This window comes from Haliotis rubra, unplaced genomic scaffold (assembly GCF_003918875.1).
Source record: "Haliotis rubra isolate DU_JTF1 unplaced genomic scaffold, ASM391887v1 Scf12, whole genome shotgun sequence".
Classification (NCBI taxonomy): domain Eukaryota; kingdom Metazoa; phylum Mollusca; class Gastropoda; order Lepetellida; family Haliotidae; genus Haliotis; species Haliotis rubra.
Window position 1 is genome coordinate 1,906,515 of NW_025765114.1, and position 18,955 is coordinate 1,925,469.

The 18,955-nt window shown below is 42.6% G+C and overlaps 1 protein-coding gene across 1 annotated transcript in view; it reads left to right on the forward strand.

The window, feature by feature from the left end:
- The window catches only part of LOC124261986 (complement C3-like), a 38,175-nt gene extending 19,886 nt beyond the window's left edge, over positions 1-18,289 (forward strand). Inside the window, exons 12-21 of the mRNA XM_046696371.1 lie at positions 725-787; positions 1,470-1,670; positions 4,568-4,717; positions 7,643-7,717; positions 8,183-8,240; positions 9,708-9,837; positions 12,254-12,482; positions 14,401-14,613; positions 15,673-15,754; positions 18,090-18,289. Coding sequence (XP_046552327.1) covers positions 725-787; positions 1,470-1,670; positions 4,568-4,717; positions 7,643-7,717; positions 8,183-8,240; positions 9,708-9,837; positions 12,254-12,482; positions 14,401-14,613; positions 15,673-15,754; positions 18,090-18,289 — 1,401 coding nt within the window. The remainder of the gene's footprint in view (positions 1-724; positions 788-1,469; positions 1,671-4,567; positions 4,718-7,642; positions 7,718-8,182; positions 8,241-9,707; positions 9,838-12,253; positions 12,483-14,400; positions 14,614-15,672; positions 15,755-18,089) is intronic.
- The last annotated feature ends 666 nt before the right edge of the window (positions 18,290-18,955 follow it).

Consider the following 18,955-nt stretch of genomic DNA (forward strand, 5'->3'; position numbering starts at 1 on the left):
GTGTCTGATTAGCATGGTTGTTTCATGGTGCGGTGGGGTATCCTAGTGGGTAAAGCGTCTGCTCGTCACGCCGAAGATCCGGTTCGATTCCCCACATGGATCCAGAGTGTGAAGCCCACTTAGTGTTGTACCCCCCGCCGTGATATTGCTGGAATATTGCTAAAAGCGGCGTAAAACGATACTCATTCACTCACTCATGAACATGCAGCTGCTTGTGTTGCTGATTTACAGATATCCAATCATATCTCCTCCTGTTTTGCATCTTACTGTTATATCTGTCTCCTCGAGACTGGCCATTCCTTAGCGTCGACAGTTTATATGAACGTGTCAGTTGCTTGATGACATGAACAATGATACATGTCTTCAAAGGTATGGGAGTGGAAAGTAAAATGGATTTTGGGACTGTACCCTATTTTGCTGACCCTCTAACATTTTATGAACATATTATCATGACCCCGTCACCCATTTCTCTTTCATTTTTTAAAGTTCAAATAGTATAAATCGTCTGTTTGAAAAGAAAGAGGTGTGTCCTTCTACCTGACACGTGTTAAGCCAGTTGTTGCGGGAACATTGCTAGAAGCGGCGCTAAACCACACTGAATCACACTCTCGAACGGCATGCGTGAAACCCTTGGTGTATTGACGATGCGCCTTCACATTGTACATGATCATATTTCCACAAATAAATGTCTGAATAAATATGATTACTTTTTATTTCGTTTCAGGTTAATCGCGACTTGCCTGTCCATGTAAGGTATCAAGGATCTCCCGGCCTCTATTTCATCATGGTGAGTGATGCAACATAATCCTGATGATTCATTTGTATACAGAGAAAATGACTCTTGAGTGCATACTGACCGTGATAATAAAGAAAGTAGTGCCGTGAGCATTCGCTTGATGAATGGAATTTCACACATTATGAATCATCATACTTTATCATGATTAAAGTTTCAAAGTACCAGTGTTTAAGTTGTTTGGCAACCGCTCCTTTTCTAATTTTCTTTTTCATCTTTGATTCGAGAGTGAGTGTAAGTGAGTCTAATTCAACGGCAGTTTGAGCAGTAATTTAGTATTACCACTGCATTTTAACTTGGTGTGGGGGGAAAGCACTGTATGATGCAAATCTGACATGAGTATCACTTTGGTGGACCCATAAGTAAGAATTTGATGCGGAAAGCCTCTCAACACATTATCAGGGATATTTCATTCCAAACCATGATAATTTGTTTCCGGCCCGCCAAGCTCTGCACATCGAGATGTCTTAGTGGACTGGGACGCCCGTTACCCCCTTCATTCGCATTTCATCTTATTTTTTAAATCTTTCTGTTGTGATCAAATGATGTCAATGCCATTTTCTCATCCAGTGATGATTTATCTTAACTAAAACTAAGAACAGGAAAACAGAACCTAAATAATTAGTATATATTCCCTTTTATATGTTTTATAAGGGAGGTTTCTCTTATATTTCAGGTGTCTTCTCGTGGTCAGGTGGTATTCAGAGAAAGTTATACTTCCGGTACGAACGGCCATGACATTAGAACAATCCCGAGACGGTTTCTGAAAGACATGGTACCAAGTGCCCGGATCATTGTGTTTTATGTTGCATCCGATCACGTGGTGGCTGACTCCAAGCACCTTCTTATGAAGACTTCTTGTAGAGAGGAACTAAGGGTAGGTTAACCTTGCTCTGTTTGTCTATCCTGCCAGATATGTTGATATCCTTTGAAAAATGTTTTGTGTAGAAATACATTTCAAACCTTCCGACAACGCCTCACACGCCTGCGATCTTTCGTGCCTTGTTTACTTGTACCTATATCAGTTGACTGGATTGATTTGTACCATATGTTCCTGTGTATTGTACTAGAACTATCTTTGTGTTTGCATGTGTTTGTGGCGAATCAGTGGTGAAGCAGGATACGATAACCTTCTCGCCATCAACTAGTAGCATCACTGTTTGATACTGATTCATAGACACATGCTTATGATGATGTCAAAATCGTACACTTTATAGGAGATTTATGATCTTTGAAACGGCCTATTGGTAGCTTTTTTGACTGAAATGAACGTTCATGTCACCCAGTGTCAGAGCCTGTTCTTTCTTGTAACACCACGATGAATGTCTTTAATCTAATACTTTGCAATTGACTGTGTATTTGTAAATGTTGTCGATATTCAATGTGTTTCGAACATGGTATCTTTTTGGACGGCCTTGTTTAGAGCGTGAACATACTAGCGCTATCACGAGAGGTGTGGCTTACAATTACACTGTTTATACTCAGATGAGGGCCTTTTTAAAAAGTTGAAGTTATTTTTAAAAATGAATAAGATGTTTCAACAGTTTTTCATGTGATTTGCGAGAAAAAAATGAATGTTGCCTCAGCGATCGAAAACCCATGTGACGAGGACAAGCAAGTGGTGAAGGTAGTCCGCTTCGGTGGGCGTGGCTTCGTCTATTTACAGCCATTGAGAAATGAATGCAATAACACATGCCCAGTTCAGCTGGCCAGAATGTAGGAATAACACATGCCCGGTTCAGCTGGTCAGAATGTAGGAATAACACATGCCCGGTTCAGCTGGTCAGAATGTAGGAATAACACATGCCCGGTTCAGCTGGTCAGAATATAGGAATAACACATGCCCGGTTCAGCTGGTCAGAATGTAGGAATAACACATGCCCGGTTCAGCTGGTCAGAATGTAGGAATATATAGGTTCAGCTGGTCAGAATTAAAATAACACATGCCCGGTTCAGCTGGTCAGAATATAGGATTAACACATGCCCGGTTCAGCTGGTCAGAATATAGGAATAACACATGACCGGTTCAGCTGGTCAGAACGTAGAAATAACACATGCCCGGTTCAGCTGGTCAGAATGTAGAAATAACAATGAAGACAAAGGACATTTAGTTATTTGTAAATGGCAGCCATGTGCAGTGTAATGCATGTATTGGTGTAAGTACACGTAAATGTTACATTTCTATAGCTGTCAATGTTGACAGTTATGTGCAGTGTAATGCATGTATTGGTGTAAGTACACGTAAATGTTACATTTCTATAGCTATCAATGTTGACAGTTATGTGCAGTGTAATGCATGTATTGGTGTAAGTACACGTAAATGTTACATTTCTATAGCTATCAATGTTGACAGTTGTGTGCAGTGTAATGCATGTATTGGTGTAAGTACACGTAAATGTTACATTTTATAGCTATCAATGTTGACAGTTATGTGCAGTGTAATGCATGTATTGGTGTAAGTGTACAAATGTTACATTTCTATAGCTAAATGTTACATTTCTATAGCTATCAATGTTGACAGTTATGTGCAGTGTAATGCATGTATTGGTGTAAGTACACGTAAATGTTACATTTCTATAGCTATCAATGTTGACAGTTATGTGCAGTATAATGCATGTATTGGTGTAAGTACACGTAAATGTTACATTTCTATAGCTGTCAATGTTGACAGTTATGTCCAGTGTAATGCATGTATTGGTGTAAGTACACGTAAATGTTACATTTCTATAGCTGTCAATGTTGACAGTTATGTCCAGTGTAATGCATGTATTGGTGTAAGTGTACACGTAAATGTTACATTTCTATAGCTGTCAATGTTGACAGTTATGTGCAGTGTAATGCATGTATTGGTGTAAGTGTACACGTAAATGTTACATTTCTATAGCTATCAATGTTGACAGTTATGTGCAGTGTAATGCATGTATTGGTGTAAGTGTACACGTAAATGTTACATTTCTATAGCTATCAATGTTGACAGTTATGTGCAGTGTAATGCATGTATTGGTGTAAGTACACGTAAATGTTTCGGTTTGGAGCTGGACAGGCGTACTGTTTTCGCAAAATTCAGATAATTGTTACCATATTATGTGGTTTTTTTCGGCCCAGCAGAATCTGTATCGTCGGAAAATTAAAGTAGCTTCTCACTAGCGTTGACATACATTTGCATATATATTTGCTACATAAGGTTAACTTTAGATTGATATGCATACACTCTTGTAACATTTCACGTTGTACCGCTGGGGCTTCGATGGTAGTCACGTTAATAAGTATGCATGTACCAAAGACATATTAACATGTCGTCAAGGTATTTATTGTGTGGATACCTCTGTCACTAACAGAGTGCGTGTATGTACTGTGTGGCTAACTCGCATAGCCTGTATATATTTTAGCAAATATTTGACACAATGACTACAGAAGCCTGCCCATCTTCTTTGTTATGTTATGTTACCTGTGTAGAGACACTATGTTTTTAACAATTCATGACACCAGTATGTCCACCATCCTCTAAAATAATATATTTTCTTGTCTGGCCTTATGCAAAATAAAATTTACTGAAATAAATTGTTTCTTTTTTGCAAATTAGTCCTTGGCACCAAATAATGTCACATTGTCTTGCATTACAAAATGATCATAGCAATAGCGTCAGGTGCACAGAAAGGACGGGTTCGTTTCTCACATGGTTACAATATATGACCCACATTCTTGGTGTGAGATCTTGCTTGTTGCATTGTTGAAACCTATGTCCGTACATTTGTAAAGGATATTTCTTTTCAGATTCGCATAGTTGGGAACAAAGATTCCTACATACCCAAAGAAACTGGTCAGATAAACTTGTCTGGCGGGGCGAACATGCGCATTGGACTGGTGGCAGTGGACAAAGCCGTCTACGCGCTAAAATTTGAGAAATCCTTGACAAGAAAAAAGGTACATATGGTATTTTGCCAATGCTATGATGCAAATGGTAACTGATTATGACAGAGTGAAAAACACCGACTGTACAGAAATCAAGTTGTGATCATTGATATAACATACCCGTAAAGATGCGGGTTAAAATTGATCTTCAGGAATCCATGCTTGTCGTAAGAGGCGACTGACGGGAACGGGTGGTCAGGACCCCTGATGTGGTATGTCATAGTATCCCAGTAACTCATTGTGTTGATCACTGGATTATCTGGTCCAGACACGATTATTTACAGACCGACGCAATATAGCTGAGCGCGCGTTGAATAAAAACAAACAAAATTAATATGACAATACCCAGTATTATGTTGATGAAACTAACAACTGCTGCTGCCACCACTGCTACCATCTACAACGCAACAACTTGAACTACTGCTTCCGCGACAAACTTGACAACTGCATCCACAGCTACTACCACTTCTACAATCACCAGCCAACTACCACTGCCACACTAAAACCACCACAACCCAGTTACGATACATCCATTACTACCATCAAGCTACGGTCATAAAACCTTCTCAGATACAGCTACTACTACTACTACTACTACTACTACTACTACTACTACTACTACTACTACTACTACTACTACTACTACTACTACTACTACTACTACTACTACTACTACTACTACTACTACTACTACTACTACTACTACTACTACTACTACTACTACTACTACTACTACTACTACAGAACCCGTGAAGATCCGGGTTAGAACTGATCTTCAGTAATCCATGCTTGTCGTAAGAGGCGAGTAACGGGATCAGGTGGTCAGGTTCGCTGACTTGGTTGACACATGGCATCGTATCCCAATTGGGTAGATTGATTCTCATGTTGTTCGTCACTGGATTGTCTGGTCCAGATTCAATTATTTACATACCGCCGCCATATAGATAGAATATTGCTGGGTGAGGCGTTAAACAACAAACCAACCAAACCACTCACTCACTACTACTAAAACTACTCACAACTACCATTCACAACTACTACCAACAGCACTACTGCTATTTGTACCACTGCCACATCGTCTCAAGGTTATGAATATTGCTATTAATTGCGTAAAACCATTCTCATTCACTCAACACAACAACACCTACTGCCCCTACTAGCAACTACAACTACTTCTGCCTCACCACCAGGCACTAGGCCTACTACCAGTTATAACCGGATTGTGCGCTGGTTGTGGGACCAGGGTAGTTGTTTGTTGCACATTAGATAACAATCAAATCATGTTTGATTTTTGGGTTGTGTAAATATACTGAACCACAAAAGAAACATCGCCTTCTAAAACCAAATGTAAGATTTCGTTCTTACAAAACGGTGTTTTTATTATGATTGTATCGTTTTGTTAACATGTTTTTCAATCCAAATTGACAGTTACCAACATTAGTGTTTTCTGATGAAAAAGCATATCGACCACACGCACCTGAAAAGGCAGACGTGGTAAAAGATTCCGTATGACATTCTTGAAAATGAAAATGCACGTGCAGATCGTGACGACCCTACCAATGAAAGCGAGCCCCAAACTCGCCTGAAATCATTTTTGTTTTGACACAATCGTCATGGTACGACTTACGAGAGATCAGAGGAACCAAGTCCTGGGACGATTGCAAGTTGGCCAGATAGCACCGAGGGAAGTCAATCATTTTAATGTTCATGTTAAGACAATCTACCGACTGCAGGAGTGGTATCAGGCTACTAACAGCATTTAAGACCGTCCACGCAGTGGGCGACCTTCAGTAACATCACGACGTCAAGACCGACAGATTGTGCGCCACCATCTGCAGGATCGCTCCCCAGACCGACGGAAACAGCACGCCAGACCATTGGGACTCACAACAGACCCATCAGTGCCGATACAGTGCACGGAAGAAACCTCTGCTGTCTCAGACCATATCGTGGTCATGTCCTCATCGCTCATCACCGCCCAAACCGACTGTATTGGCCAACACAACATCAAAATTGGCGTAATCGACAATGGAGAACTGTGCTTTGTTCTCATGAAAGCCGATATTGTGTTTCGACAGTCGATGGCAGAGTGAGAGTATGGTGAAGGCATGGGGAACTGATTTCCAATGAGTGTATTGTTGAAAGAGACTCGTGGGGTGGTCCAAGTATCGTGGTGTTGGGTGCAGTTGGTCTGAACCAAATAGTGGGCACCATGGTGTTCCAGAATGTCGGTCCAGGATGAGGAAATTGACGTGACAGCTGCTCGCTAAATTGACCGAGTCATAAGACCCCACGTTGTACCACATTTTGGACGTTACAGAAATCACATCTTCCATCATGACAACGCTCCTAAGACAACATGGCGTCCAAACCCTACAATAGTCTGCACTCAGTCCGAATTTGAGTCCAATAGGACACCTTTGGGACGAGATTCAAAGAAGACCGAATGACCTCCACCCAAGGCCGACAACTGCTGCTGGACTCGATCAGGCTTTTTGCAGAGTATGGACCCAAGTGCCTATGGCCTTCATCAACCGGCTAATTCATTCAATGCAAAGACGAAGCAACGTTTTCATCGATGCCCATAGATGCCACACAATACTGACTTTGGGGTATCTTAATGGTACCATTTTGGTGATTTTGTTTGTGTGAACTCTAACTGTGATTCCTGAATATGTGTTTACCATAATTGTCACGTTTAAACTCAATCTTCCGTTTTTATTAGAGTGAATTAAAGTCTTTGCTTTAAGAAACCGCTATCGATGCGACATTTCTTTTGTGGTTCAGTATATGTACTTTTTGTTACAATTTAACATATTTCTAACAATTTGTATTAAATATATCTCCAACTCGCCCTATCTCTCACTACAACTATTTACATCTTATGCCATTGCCATCACTACACCGCCAATGCTCGTACAATTTTGTCGTTGGCAGATGTTTGATGATCTTGACCGTCATGACTTCGGATCTGGATCCGGATCCGCAGTGAATAGTTTTAAGATTTTTGAGGTAAGTGTTTCACGTGCAGGCTGTTTCCCGATTTGTCCCAGTATTCATTATTCACGGAGGACGTAATTGTACAGTGTAGGCTCACTTTGTGGACCCAAGAATTTTAGCCTGAAAGATGATTTAGAGGAAACGAAATAAAACTACGGTTTTAACGAACTCAAAGGGACCACATAGTTTGTTGTAACTGTAGTTAGTTCTTCCCATTGGAACTGTGATAAACTTGAGGGCACCAAAACAACTGTCAGTAGTATCCGGCAGTATGGTACAAGCGTGTCCGTTATAAACATTGTTTACAGTACATGGCATAAAACAGGCATTATTTATCTGGAAATCCTCTTTCCCTATCCGCACAGTAAATTACAAGAACCAGCAGTGAAAAGTAAGCACCATTGTGTCCCACGTTTACGAAGATTAGCGAGGCGCGACTGAACATTAGTTTACGTTGTGTTGGCCTTTTGTCCACAGGCTGCAGGGTTCAAGCTGATGTATGGGGAACGCACAGGGACGTATGTGCCTCTGTTAGGTAAATATATATTCTTACAACACTTATATGTGGAGACGACAGCAACTGTATACATTCTGTCACGTAAAAGGGCACACGGAAAATGACACGTGATCCTTTATCTATGAAATGAGACAGGTTGTAGGAGGTTGAACTGAGCCATCACCTCACATGTAAGTATAGTCACACTGAGTGATCCATCACGTGTAAGTGTCACGTGAGTGATTACTCACATGTAAGTATAGTCACACTGAGTGATCCATCACGTGTAAGTACAGTCACGTGAGTGATTGCTCACATGTAAGTATAGTCACACAGAGTGATCCATCACATGTATAGAACAGTCACACAGAGTGATCCATCACGTGTAAGTATGGTCACACAGATTGACCCATCACGTGTAAGTAGTCACAGTGAGTGATTGCTCACATGTAAGTATAGTCACACACAGTGATCCCTCACATTATAGAAGCCACACAGTGATCCCTCACGTGTAAGTATGGTCACACAGAGTGATCCATCGCGTGTAAGTACAGTCACATAGTGACCCATCACATGTAAGTAAAGTCACAGGGATCCCTCACATTATAGAACAGTCACACAGAGTGATCCCTCACGTGTAAGTACAGCCACACAGAGTGACCCCTCACGTGTAAGTATAGTCACACACAGTGATCCGTCTCGTTTAAGTACAGTCACACAGAGTGATCCAATTCGTTTAAGTACAGTCACACATACTGACCCCTCACGTGTAAGTATAGTCACACATTGATCCGTCTCGTTTAAGTAGGTCACACAGAGTGATGCCTCACATCATAGAACAGCCACACAGAGTGATCCCCAAGGTGGAAGGTGAGTCACACAGAGAAATCTCTCTAGCCTTAATAGAGCCACACTCACGGGTAAGTTCAGTGACACAGAGCCACACTTTGCTGAGTTATACCTGGCGTGTAAGTTCAGCCATAGTGGGTCACCCCTCACGTGAAAGTGCAGTCACACATTATAGTTCATCACGTGTAGAGTAACCCTCAGTCATGCTTGACTTGTATGTAGAGTCAGAGTAGACATCCGCCACATGTAAATGAACCAACAGTGAATATTCCTCACTCAAATCATTCGTGACCCGTGAAGATCCGGGTTAGAATTGGTCTTCAGTAATCCATGCTTGTCGTTAGAGGCGACTGAAGGGAACGGGTGGTCAGGACCCCTGATTTGATTGACACATGTCATAGTATCCCAATAACGCATTGTGTTGATCACTGGATTGTCTGGTCCAGACTCGATTATTTACAGACCGCCGTCATATAGCTGAAATATTGCTGAGTGTGGCGTTAAACAACAAACCAGCCAGCCAGCAATCATTCGTCACGCAGCAGTAGGTTAACATTCATCACCCTGTGCAAATAGGTGTTCATGTAAATGCTTCTGTTTTACAGGTAAACCTCAATGTGCATGACTTGTATGACAACATGTTAACTATCTATTCAGAGCACAGCCTTTCCGTTGCAAGAGTTGGATCAGGACTCTCAACGGATGCTGCTGACAGTGCTTTGATGGAAGATCCCATTCTGAGGTCCTTCTTTCCGGAGTCCTGGCTCTTTGAAGAAGATACTCTGGAGTACGTCATACCTACTGATTCTTAGCTTTGCACATTAGTGACCCAGGTATACTCGCTCCATACCACAGGAATCGATAGTGTACTAAATCTCTTCAGATCAAGGACATGGCAGGCTAAATTCTCTGGCCCCATTACAGTGTTCACTAATCCTGGTGTACCCTTGAAAAGTACGAATTAATCTTCAGCAACCCATGCTTGAATAACGGGGTCGGGTAGGCAGGCTCGCTGTCTTGGTTGACACATGTCATCAGTTCCCAATTGCGCAGATCGATGCCTATGCTGTTGATCACTGGATTGTCTGGTCCAGACCGCCGCCATATAGCTGGCATAATGCTGCGTGCGGCGTAAACCTGAACTCACTCACTCACTATAGCTGGAATATTGCTGAGTGCGGCGTTAAACATCAAACAAGCAAACTACTCCTGGTGTAGTGTACATTCACTATGTGCACCCAGAACACCCCACCCATACGATGACCAGATGTGAAAGCTCGAATATGAACACAAACATGGAAAGTGGACATAGAGATCTTCTCGGTCCCCTTGGTAGGATGGGTTGTACACTTGAGAATATTTGGAAAAATCATATTGATCCACTTGCTGGGGAACAAATGAAGGAAAGTGACATTTGATCATATAGTAGCATCTGAATAAGTGGAGTTTATAATTGTATATAATAAGTATATTTTCAAGCAGCAACGTAGGCTCCATGGTCCTTATTGCTTTAACCCGAAAGAACACAATTAGCCATTTAGAACTTTCTCAGTTTGCCCTTTTCCTTCCTTGCAAGTTTTGCAATCAAACGATTATCCTTTCAATAGTCAAATTTATGGTTTGGGAAATATTTTTGTGCCGCCGTATTACAACAGGAAATCAGTAAATAGAATCGATAAAATTCCGACTAGACAATCCAGTGACTGAGATTTTATACTCATGCCAATAATGGTTGTCACCCCCTTCAATTGTTTTAATTGGAGAGGGGGTGTGAGGTGTGTGGGTGGGGAGGGGGGTGACAACCATTATTGGCATGAGTATATGATATGGTTTCAGAGTAAATAGCGATATTTCTTTAAAAAATAGTAAATGGTACATCTTGTATGGATCATGCCACTTCCAGTAATGGTCCATATGGTTCCTTCACTAACTTTAAAATCGAATTATCATCGTCCTAGCGTAGATACAAACGGTTGTGTACTCTGGTTTGGATAATAACACTTGTCTCTTTGGAAACAGATGCTGACTAAATATGTCTCTAATCACCAAACGGTGATACTTTTAACATCTGCCATGGAATAAAACATGATCAGCAAACTACCTAAGTACACATTTGGAACTTTCATTGTGATCTGTAGAGAGCCGAGGAAGATAGGAACTATACATGTAATATTTTCAAAAGTTCTTTTCCAGTTTGTCCCTGGTAAGTTTGCTTTGGAAACTCCGTTTAGAAATCTGTGAAACGTTTTGATGAGAACTTTGACCCAGAAGTATCACTTAATATGGCGGCCATCGAAGGGACATATCGGCACGTTTTGCGCCGGATGTGCAGAGTAGTTCCAGGACACAAAGTATGGAAAGTTTGGAAGCTCCTGAGCTGGTACTTCGAGCTCAGTACATTTATGAGCAAAGTACTGAGAAAATTGTTGAAAAACATGGCTAAAACTTCACCACGATATAGCTGTCAAACGGTGCCTTTCAGCCACATGTAGTTTCGGAGATTATTGCTTTGGAAATTAAAATGTTTGAATTAATTTTGAATTATCTGCCCTTTGCCATTGACCCTAAAGTCTTGAGATTTTTGCGTTATCGACTTGAGCACCGTGGGCACCCTTGTGTAGACTTTGAAACGATTCTGATTTTTGGTTTAGGAGCTATGTTTAGTACAAAATACAACGGAATAATAAATATTAATCCGAACGATTTCAATTCTTTATGCAGTGTTGCGGTCCTTTAGATGGAATACTGCTAAGTGCGGCGTTAAACAACAACCAAACCAAACCAAACCAAACCAAACGCATATGCTGGGTTCGAACCCCGGTTTGCCCTGGTAAAGTTTCGGTTTGTCTGTACCATACTTGTGCTTCTGTGTTTCACCGAATTGGTAAAGGTCTGAGCCCAGCAACAGTTGGGGGTTTCCTCTCACTGTCAGCTGCCACCGTGTACAACTGGAATACGGTTTTAAGCTGCGTTCAACTCAATTCGATCCCTCACTCTAACGCTGGGGATTTGTTTCAGTGGGGGCGGTGGGGTAGTCTCGTGGTAAAAATGTTCGCCCGTCACGCCGAAGACCCGGGTTCGATTTCCCACATCAGTACGATGTCTGAAGCCCATTTCTGGTGTCCCACGCCATGATATTGCTGAAATATTGCTGAAAGCGGCGTAAAACACACTCACTCTCTCACTCACTCACTCTGTTTCAGTGCCAATGGTAATTTAGTCCGCGATGTGAAATACCCCGACTCCATCACAACCTGGATCATGCAAGCAGTGGGCGTGTCTCAAGAACAGGGGATTTGCATCTCGAACGCCGCACGAGTCATAGTTTCACAGAACTTCTTTCTTGATATTCACCTTCCCTTCAAGGCCGTGAAGCTTGAGGAGGTCAGGGTTAATGTGACGGTTTCAAGTTACATCGGCTACGATACAATGGTAAGTGCGATACCTAGAATTCAATGACTGAAACAGCAACCAGACAAACATATCAATCATTACATTATATCTGATGTTGCAAATCCTACTCTACTTATCCTCCCTCATCTCTTCTACATCATACTGCTCCTTGAGTTTATATCCATCATCTCCACATCTTCATTTCATCCTCTCATCATCCTTATCTCCTTCTCTTCTACATCATCATCTCCACATCATCTCTCTTTACATCCTCTCCTCATCCACATCCTCTCTTCTCCTCTCCTTCTATCCTACATCATCTCCACATCTTCTTTACATCATCTCCACATCCCTTCTCCTTTCTCTACATCATCTCCACATCATTTACATCCTTCCTCATCATTCTACATCATCTCCACATCTTAGCATACGTCCCTCTCCTCATCTCTTTCTACATCATCTCCACTCCTCATCCTCTCCCTCTACATCATCTCATCTCCATCTTCTTTACATCCTCTCCTCATCCCTTCTACATCATCTCCACATCATCATCTCCACATCCTCATTCATTCTACATCATCTCAGCATCTTCTTCTACATCCTCTCCTCATCCATCATCTCCTTCACACCTTCTTCTTACATCATCTCTCTTCTTCTACATCATCTCCAAATCTTCTCACATCCTCTCCACATCCCTTCTACATCATCTCCACATCTTCTTTACATCCTCTCATCATCCTACATCATCCTTCTTCTACATCCTCTCCTCATCTCATTCTACATCATCTCCACATCTTCTTTACATCCTCTCCTCATCCCTTCTACATCATCTCCACATCTTCTTTACATCCTCATCTCCATCATCTTCTTCTACATCATCCATCCACATCTTCTTCTACACATCATCTCCACATCTCTTTCCACATCCTCTACATCATCTACATCATCTCCACATCTTTACTCTCCTCATCTCCTTCTACATCATCCACATCTCATCCCTTCCACATGCCTACATCATCTCCACATCTTCTTTATCCTTCCCTCATCCCTTCTACATCATCTCCACATCTTCTTTACGTCCTTCTCCCTTCATACCTTCTACATCATCTCTTCTTTTTGTGTCACATCATCTTTTTACATCCTCTCCTCATCATCCTTCTACATCATCTCCATCATCTTCTTTTACGTCCCTCTCCTCATCCCTTCTACATCATCTCCACATCTTCTTTACATCCTCTCCTCATCCCTTCTACATCATCTCCCATCTCTTTTTGCATCCTCTCCACATCCTCTCCTCATCCCTTTCTACATCATCCTCCATCTTCTTTCTACATCATCTCCTCATCTTCCCTTCTCCTCCTCATCCCTTCCATCATCTCCTTTTCTTTACGTCCTCTCCTCATCTCTTCTACATCATCTCCACATCTTCTTTACGTCCTCTCCTCATCCCTTCTACATCATCTCCACATCTCCATTACTTCCTCTCTCCTCATCCTGTTCTACATCATCTCCGCATCTTCTTTACGTCCTCTCCTCATCCCTTCTACATCATCTCCACATCTTCTTTACGTCCTCTCCTCATCCCTTCTACATCATCTCCACATCTTCTTTACATCCTCTCCTCATCTCTTCTACATCATTTCCGCATCTTCTTTACATCCTCTCCTCATCCCTTCTACATCATCTCCACATCTTCTTTACATCCTCTCCTCATTCCTTCTACATCATATCCACATCTTCTTTACGTCCTCTCCTCATACCTTCTACGTCATCTCCGCATCTTCTTTCCACCCTCTCCTCATCCCTTTTACATGTTCCCCACATTATCTCCTCATCTTCTAGACATCCTCTCCTCACCCCTTCTACACATCATCTCCGCATCTTCTTTACATCCTCCTATTTCAACATCTTCTCCACATCCGATCTGCATATTTTGTATATCTTCCCTGCACTGCAGGTAACATTATCAGCAACTGCTGACGGGCTTTGTATGCTGGACTCTGAAGGGGATGAACTCACAATTCCATCTTTCCAAGTGCCAAATGGACAAAAGAGAACCAAATCATTCTCCGTACTCCCGGTGCGGCCAGGGACATATGCCATCCGAGTAGAGGCTATCACTGCCAGCAGAGTTGACAGAGACGTAGTTGAGCGACATCTGGTGGTGGTTGTAAGTCAAGCGTTATGCATGTTTTCATTACTTATCAGTGGACCCAGTGCACAAGGGTGCCGCAGTTCCTCGCGCAGAGCTACCTCCCTTACACTTCTTATGATTGTGGCTGAAATCCCCATTTCACTCTCATTAAATGTTTTGGGTTCTTCAGCACCATATCCGTGATTGAGTTTTTGCCCAAAGTGGCTAATGACTAATGCCTGCATTACAGTCTTTACTGCAAATATCTGATGCCCTGATATGTCACTACCAAACTCACTCAATAGAACCCAACTGTAACGAAGACAGGCTTCACGTTAAATCACGACTTACTTCGCGCACAACGCGTTACGTCCGATCTTAATTCATGACACTTTTGTGTTGGAATCATGCAATATCGTATAAAACTATACACAACAAGAACTGATTATTGGGCAAACCAATCACTTGGTTTGTTTGTTGTTTAACGCCGCAGTCAGCAATATATGGTGCCGGTCCGAATATAATCGAGTCTGGAAGTACAATCCAGTGATCCACAGCGTGAGCATCGATCTACGCAGTTGCGATACGATGACAACTAAGTCAGCGATCCCGTTATCCTCCTTTTACGACATGCATGGGTTGCTGAAGAACAGTTCTAACCAAGACCTTCACAGGTCCAAATACATGGTACAAATTCTGCTTATACTGTATATCACTAGCAACGCGCACACTAGATTCCGGGTGTGAGGAGTACAACAGAACATCAAGCTTGTCGGAGGGCTAAATGGTTCGACCCGGGTTCGATTCCCCACATGGGTACAATGTGTTAAGCCCATTTCTTGTGTCCCCCGCCGTGATATTGCTGGAATATGGCTAAAAGCGGCGTAAAACCAAACTCACTTGCTCACTCTAGATTGGTCAGTACTATACCTATGTTTGCTGCTTTTACAATAAACATTATTGTAAATGGAAGTGAGGGGTTCCCGTGACTGCCATTTCAAACCTAGTTCTCCTAACAAATACATTGTAACTGCAGTCTTTGAAACATCTGTGTCGTATAGTTGTTGTAGCTCACCCATCAACTATTACTTTCAGAGTGAAGGCGAACCAAATAAGAAAACAATAACCTTCAACCTTGACCCCAACGGTAAACCCAGGAGGGATGTCACACTAACACGTAAGGAATTTCCAGGGGTGCGGGTGTGATCAGGGAATGTGTGTAATCAGGCAATGTGTGTAATCAGGTGTGTGTGTGTGTGAGAGAGAGAGAGAGATCAGGTGTGTTTGTAATCTGGGAATGTGTGTAATCAGGTGTGTGTGTAATCAGAGAATGTGTGTAATCAAGTGTGTGTGTGATCAGGTGTGTGTGTGTGTGTGTGTGTAATCAGGTGTGTTTGTAATCAGGGAATGTGTGTAATCAATGGGGGGTGTAATCAATGGTATGTGTAGTCACGGAATGTGTGTAATCAGGTGTGAGCTCTTTCCACCAGGTGATCTATCACACCCATCTTTCCACCAGGTGATCTATCACACCCATCTTTCCACCAGGTGATCTATCACACCCATCTTTCCACCAGGTGATCTATTACACCCATCTTTCCACCAGGTGATCTATCACACCCATCTTTCCACCAGGTGATCTATCACACCCATCTTTCCACCAGGTGATCTATCACACCCATCCCATCTTTCCCACCAGGTGATCTATCACACCCATCTTTCCACCAGGTGATCTATCACACCCATCTTTCCACCAGGTGATCTATCACCCATCTTTCCACCATGATCTATCACCACCCATCTTTCCACCAGGTGATCTATCACACCCATCTTTCCACCAGGTGATCTATCACACCCATCTTTCCACCAGGTGATCTATCACACCCATCTTTCCACCAGGTGATCTATCACACCCATCTTTCCACCAGGTGATCTATCACACCCATCTTTCCACCAGGTGATCCATATCTATCACCCATCTTTCCACCAGGTGATCTATCACACCCATCTTTCCACCAGGTGATCTATCACACCCATCTTTCCACCAGGTGATCTACACCCATCTTTCCACACTATTACCATCTTTCCACCATGAGGTGATCTATTACACCCATCTTTCACCCATCTTTCCACCATCTGATCTATCACACACCATCTTTCCACCAGGTGATCTATCACACCCATCTTTCCACCAGGTGATCTATCACACCCATCTTTCCACCAGGTGATCTATCACACCCATCTTTCCCCAGGTGATCTATCACCCATCATCCCATCAGGTTCCACCATCCATCTGATCTATCACATCTTTTTCCACCAGGTGATCTATGATCTTTCCACCAGGTGATCTATCACACCCATCTTTCCACCAGGTGATCTATCACACCCATCTTTCCACCAGGTGATCTATCACACCCATCTTTCCACCAGGTGATCTATCACACCCATCTTTCCACCAGGTGATCTATCACACCCATCTTTCCACCAGGTGATCTATCACACCCATCTTTCCACCAGGTGATCTATCACACCCATCTTTCCACCAGGTGATCTATCACACCCATCTTTCCACCAGGTGATCTATCACACCCATCTTTCCACCAGGTGATCTATCACACCCATCTTTCCACCAGGTGATCTATCACACCCATCTTTCCACCAGGTGATCTATCACACCCATCTTTCCACCAGGTGATCTATCACACCCATCTTTCCACCAGGTGATCTATCTACACCCATCTTTCCACCAGGTGATCAGGTCTTTCCACCAGGTGATCCATCTCTTTCCACCAGGTGATCTATCACACCCATCTCTTCCACCAGGTGATCTATTCCACCAGGTGATCACCCATCTTTCCACCACCATCTTTCCACCAGTGATCTATCATCTTTCCACCAGGTGATCTATCTTTCCACCATGATCTTTCCACCAGGTGATCTATTCACACCCATCTTTCCACCAGGTGATCTATCACACCCATCTTTCCACCAGGTGATCTATCACACATCCCATCTTTTCCACCAGGTGATCTACTTCTAACGTCGAAGATGGAATATTCAATTTCTGCTCTCTCTATGTACTGTTTCTGTAACATATTCCTCTGTACAAATAGAAACTTGAACTAAATACATCCCAATATAATTAGCACTCCTCTCTCTCTCTCTCTCTCTCTCTCTCTCTCTCTCTCTCTCTCTCTCTCTCTCACTCTCTCTCTCTCTCTCTCACTTTCTCTTTCTCAGACATCCTCTCACCAACAAAGTTTTCTTTGCGATACTATTAGAGAAACACATAAGAAAACGAAGTTAATACAAACACTTTTATTTCATAGAACAGACATTTGACCTGCTAATGACAACCTTAAGTTGCTGCAGCGTTACAGGCGGATTTGGTGAGCGTCGCAAGCGTCTTTCCATTTCATCCCACACGTGCTCAATAGGCGACATGTCCGGTGACTTATTAGCTGGCCAGGGAAGCACATCAACATTGTTCTGATTGTCTAAATCCGCCCCAGACCATCACGCTACCGCCTCCAAACCGATCAATTTCCATGACACAATTGTCAGCATGACGTTCGCCACGTCGATGGTAAACTCGCACACAGCCATCAGCTCTGTGAAGCGAAAATCGGGACTCATCCGTGAAGAGGACATGATTCAACTGACGCTTCCACTGACGCTGAGTCCATCTCACATGCTGTCTTGCCCACTGTAGATGTCGTTGGCGATGTTTTAACGTCATAATCGGGCGTCATGCGATGGTCCCAAAACGCCGTAAACGTCGACGTCCAGGGATGGTTGCTGCCGTGACTGTTGCTGGCTGGAAACGGATCCGGAGGTGTGCCTGTCGAATCCAGTTGTCTTGACGTCGGGTCGTTACCGGGGGTCGACCATTACGAGGACGGTCTCTGACGTGATTTGTCTGTTGGTGTCGTTGTCACAAGTTCCATACTGTGTTTCGATGGACATTGAATCTGCGAGCAACTTCTCGTTGTGGATTACCGGATTGGAGCATTCCAATAACTCGCCAACGTTCATTTTCCTTGACAGATGGACGTTTGGATATTCTGTCATAGTGCCGTGAACCTTTTTTATGATTTGTATTCATTAAAAAATATTCGAGTCATAAGAAAAGTTTTTGCTGATTTTATTATAATAGTATTTTTGTGAAATTAGAACATGTGTGTTATTGGCAGGACAAACAAGACCTTGTTATCCCCCGCAACGCGTTTTGCGGGGGGATTATTAAAATGGACTCCGTCCGTGCACATTTGTCTTTTCCGGAGTAAAACTCTAAAACCGTTCAATATTTCTTCACCAAACTTGGCACATACATGGATGTAGTGGTGTACTGGTGCCTTTTGGTAGTTTGGGAATTCTG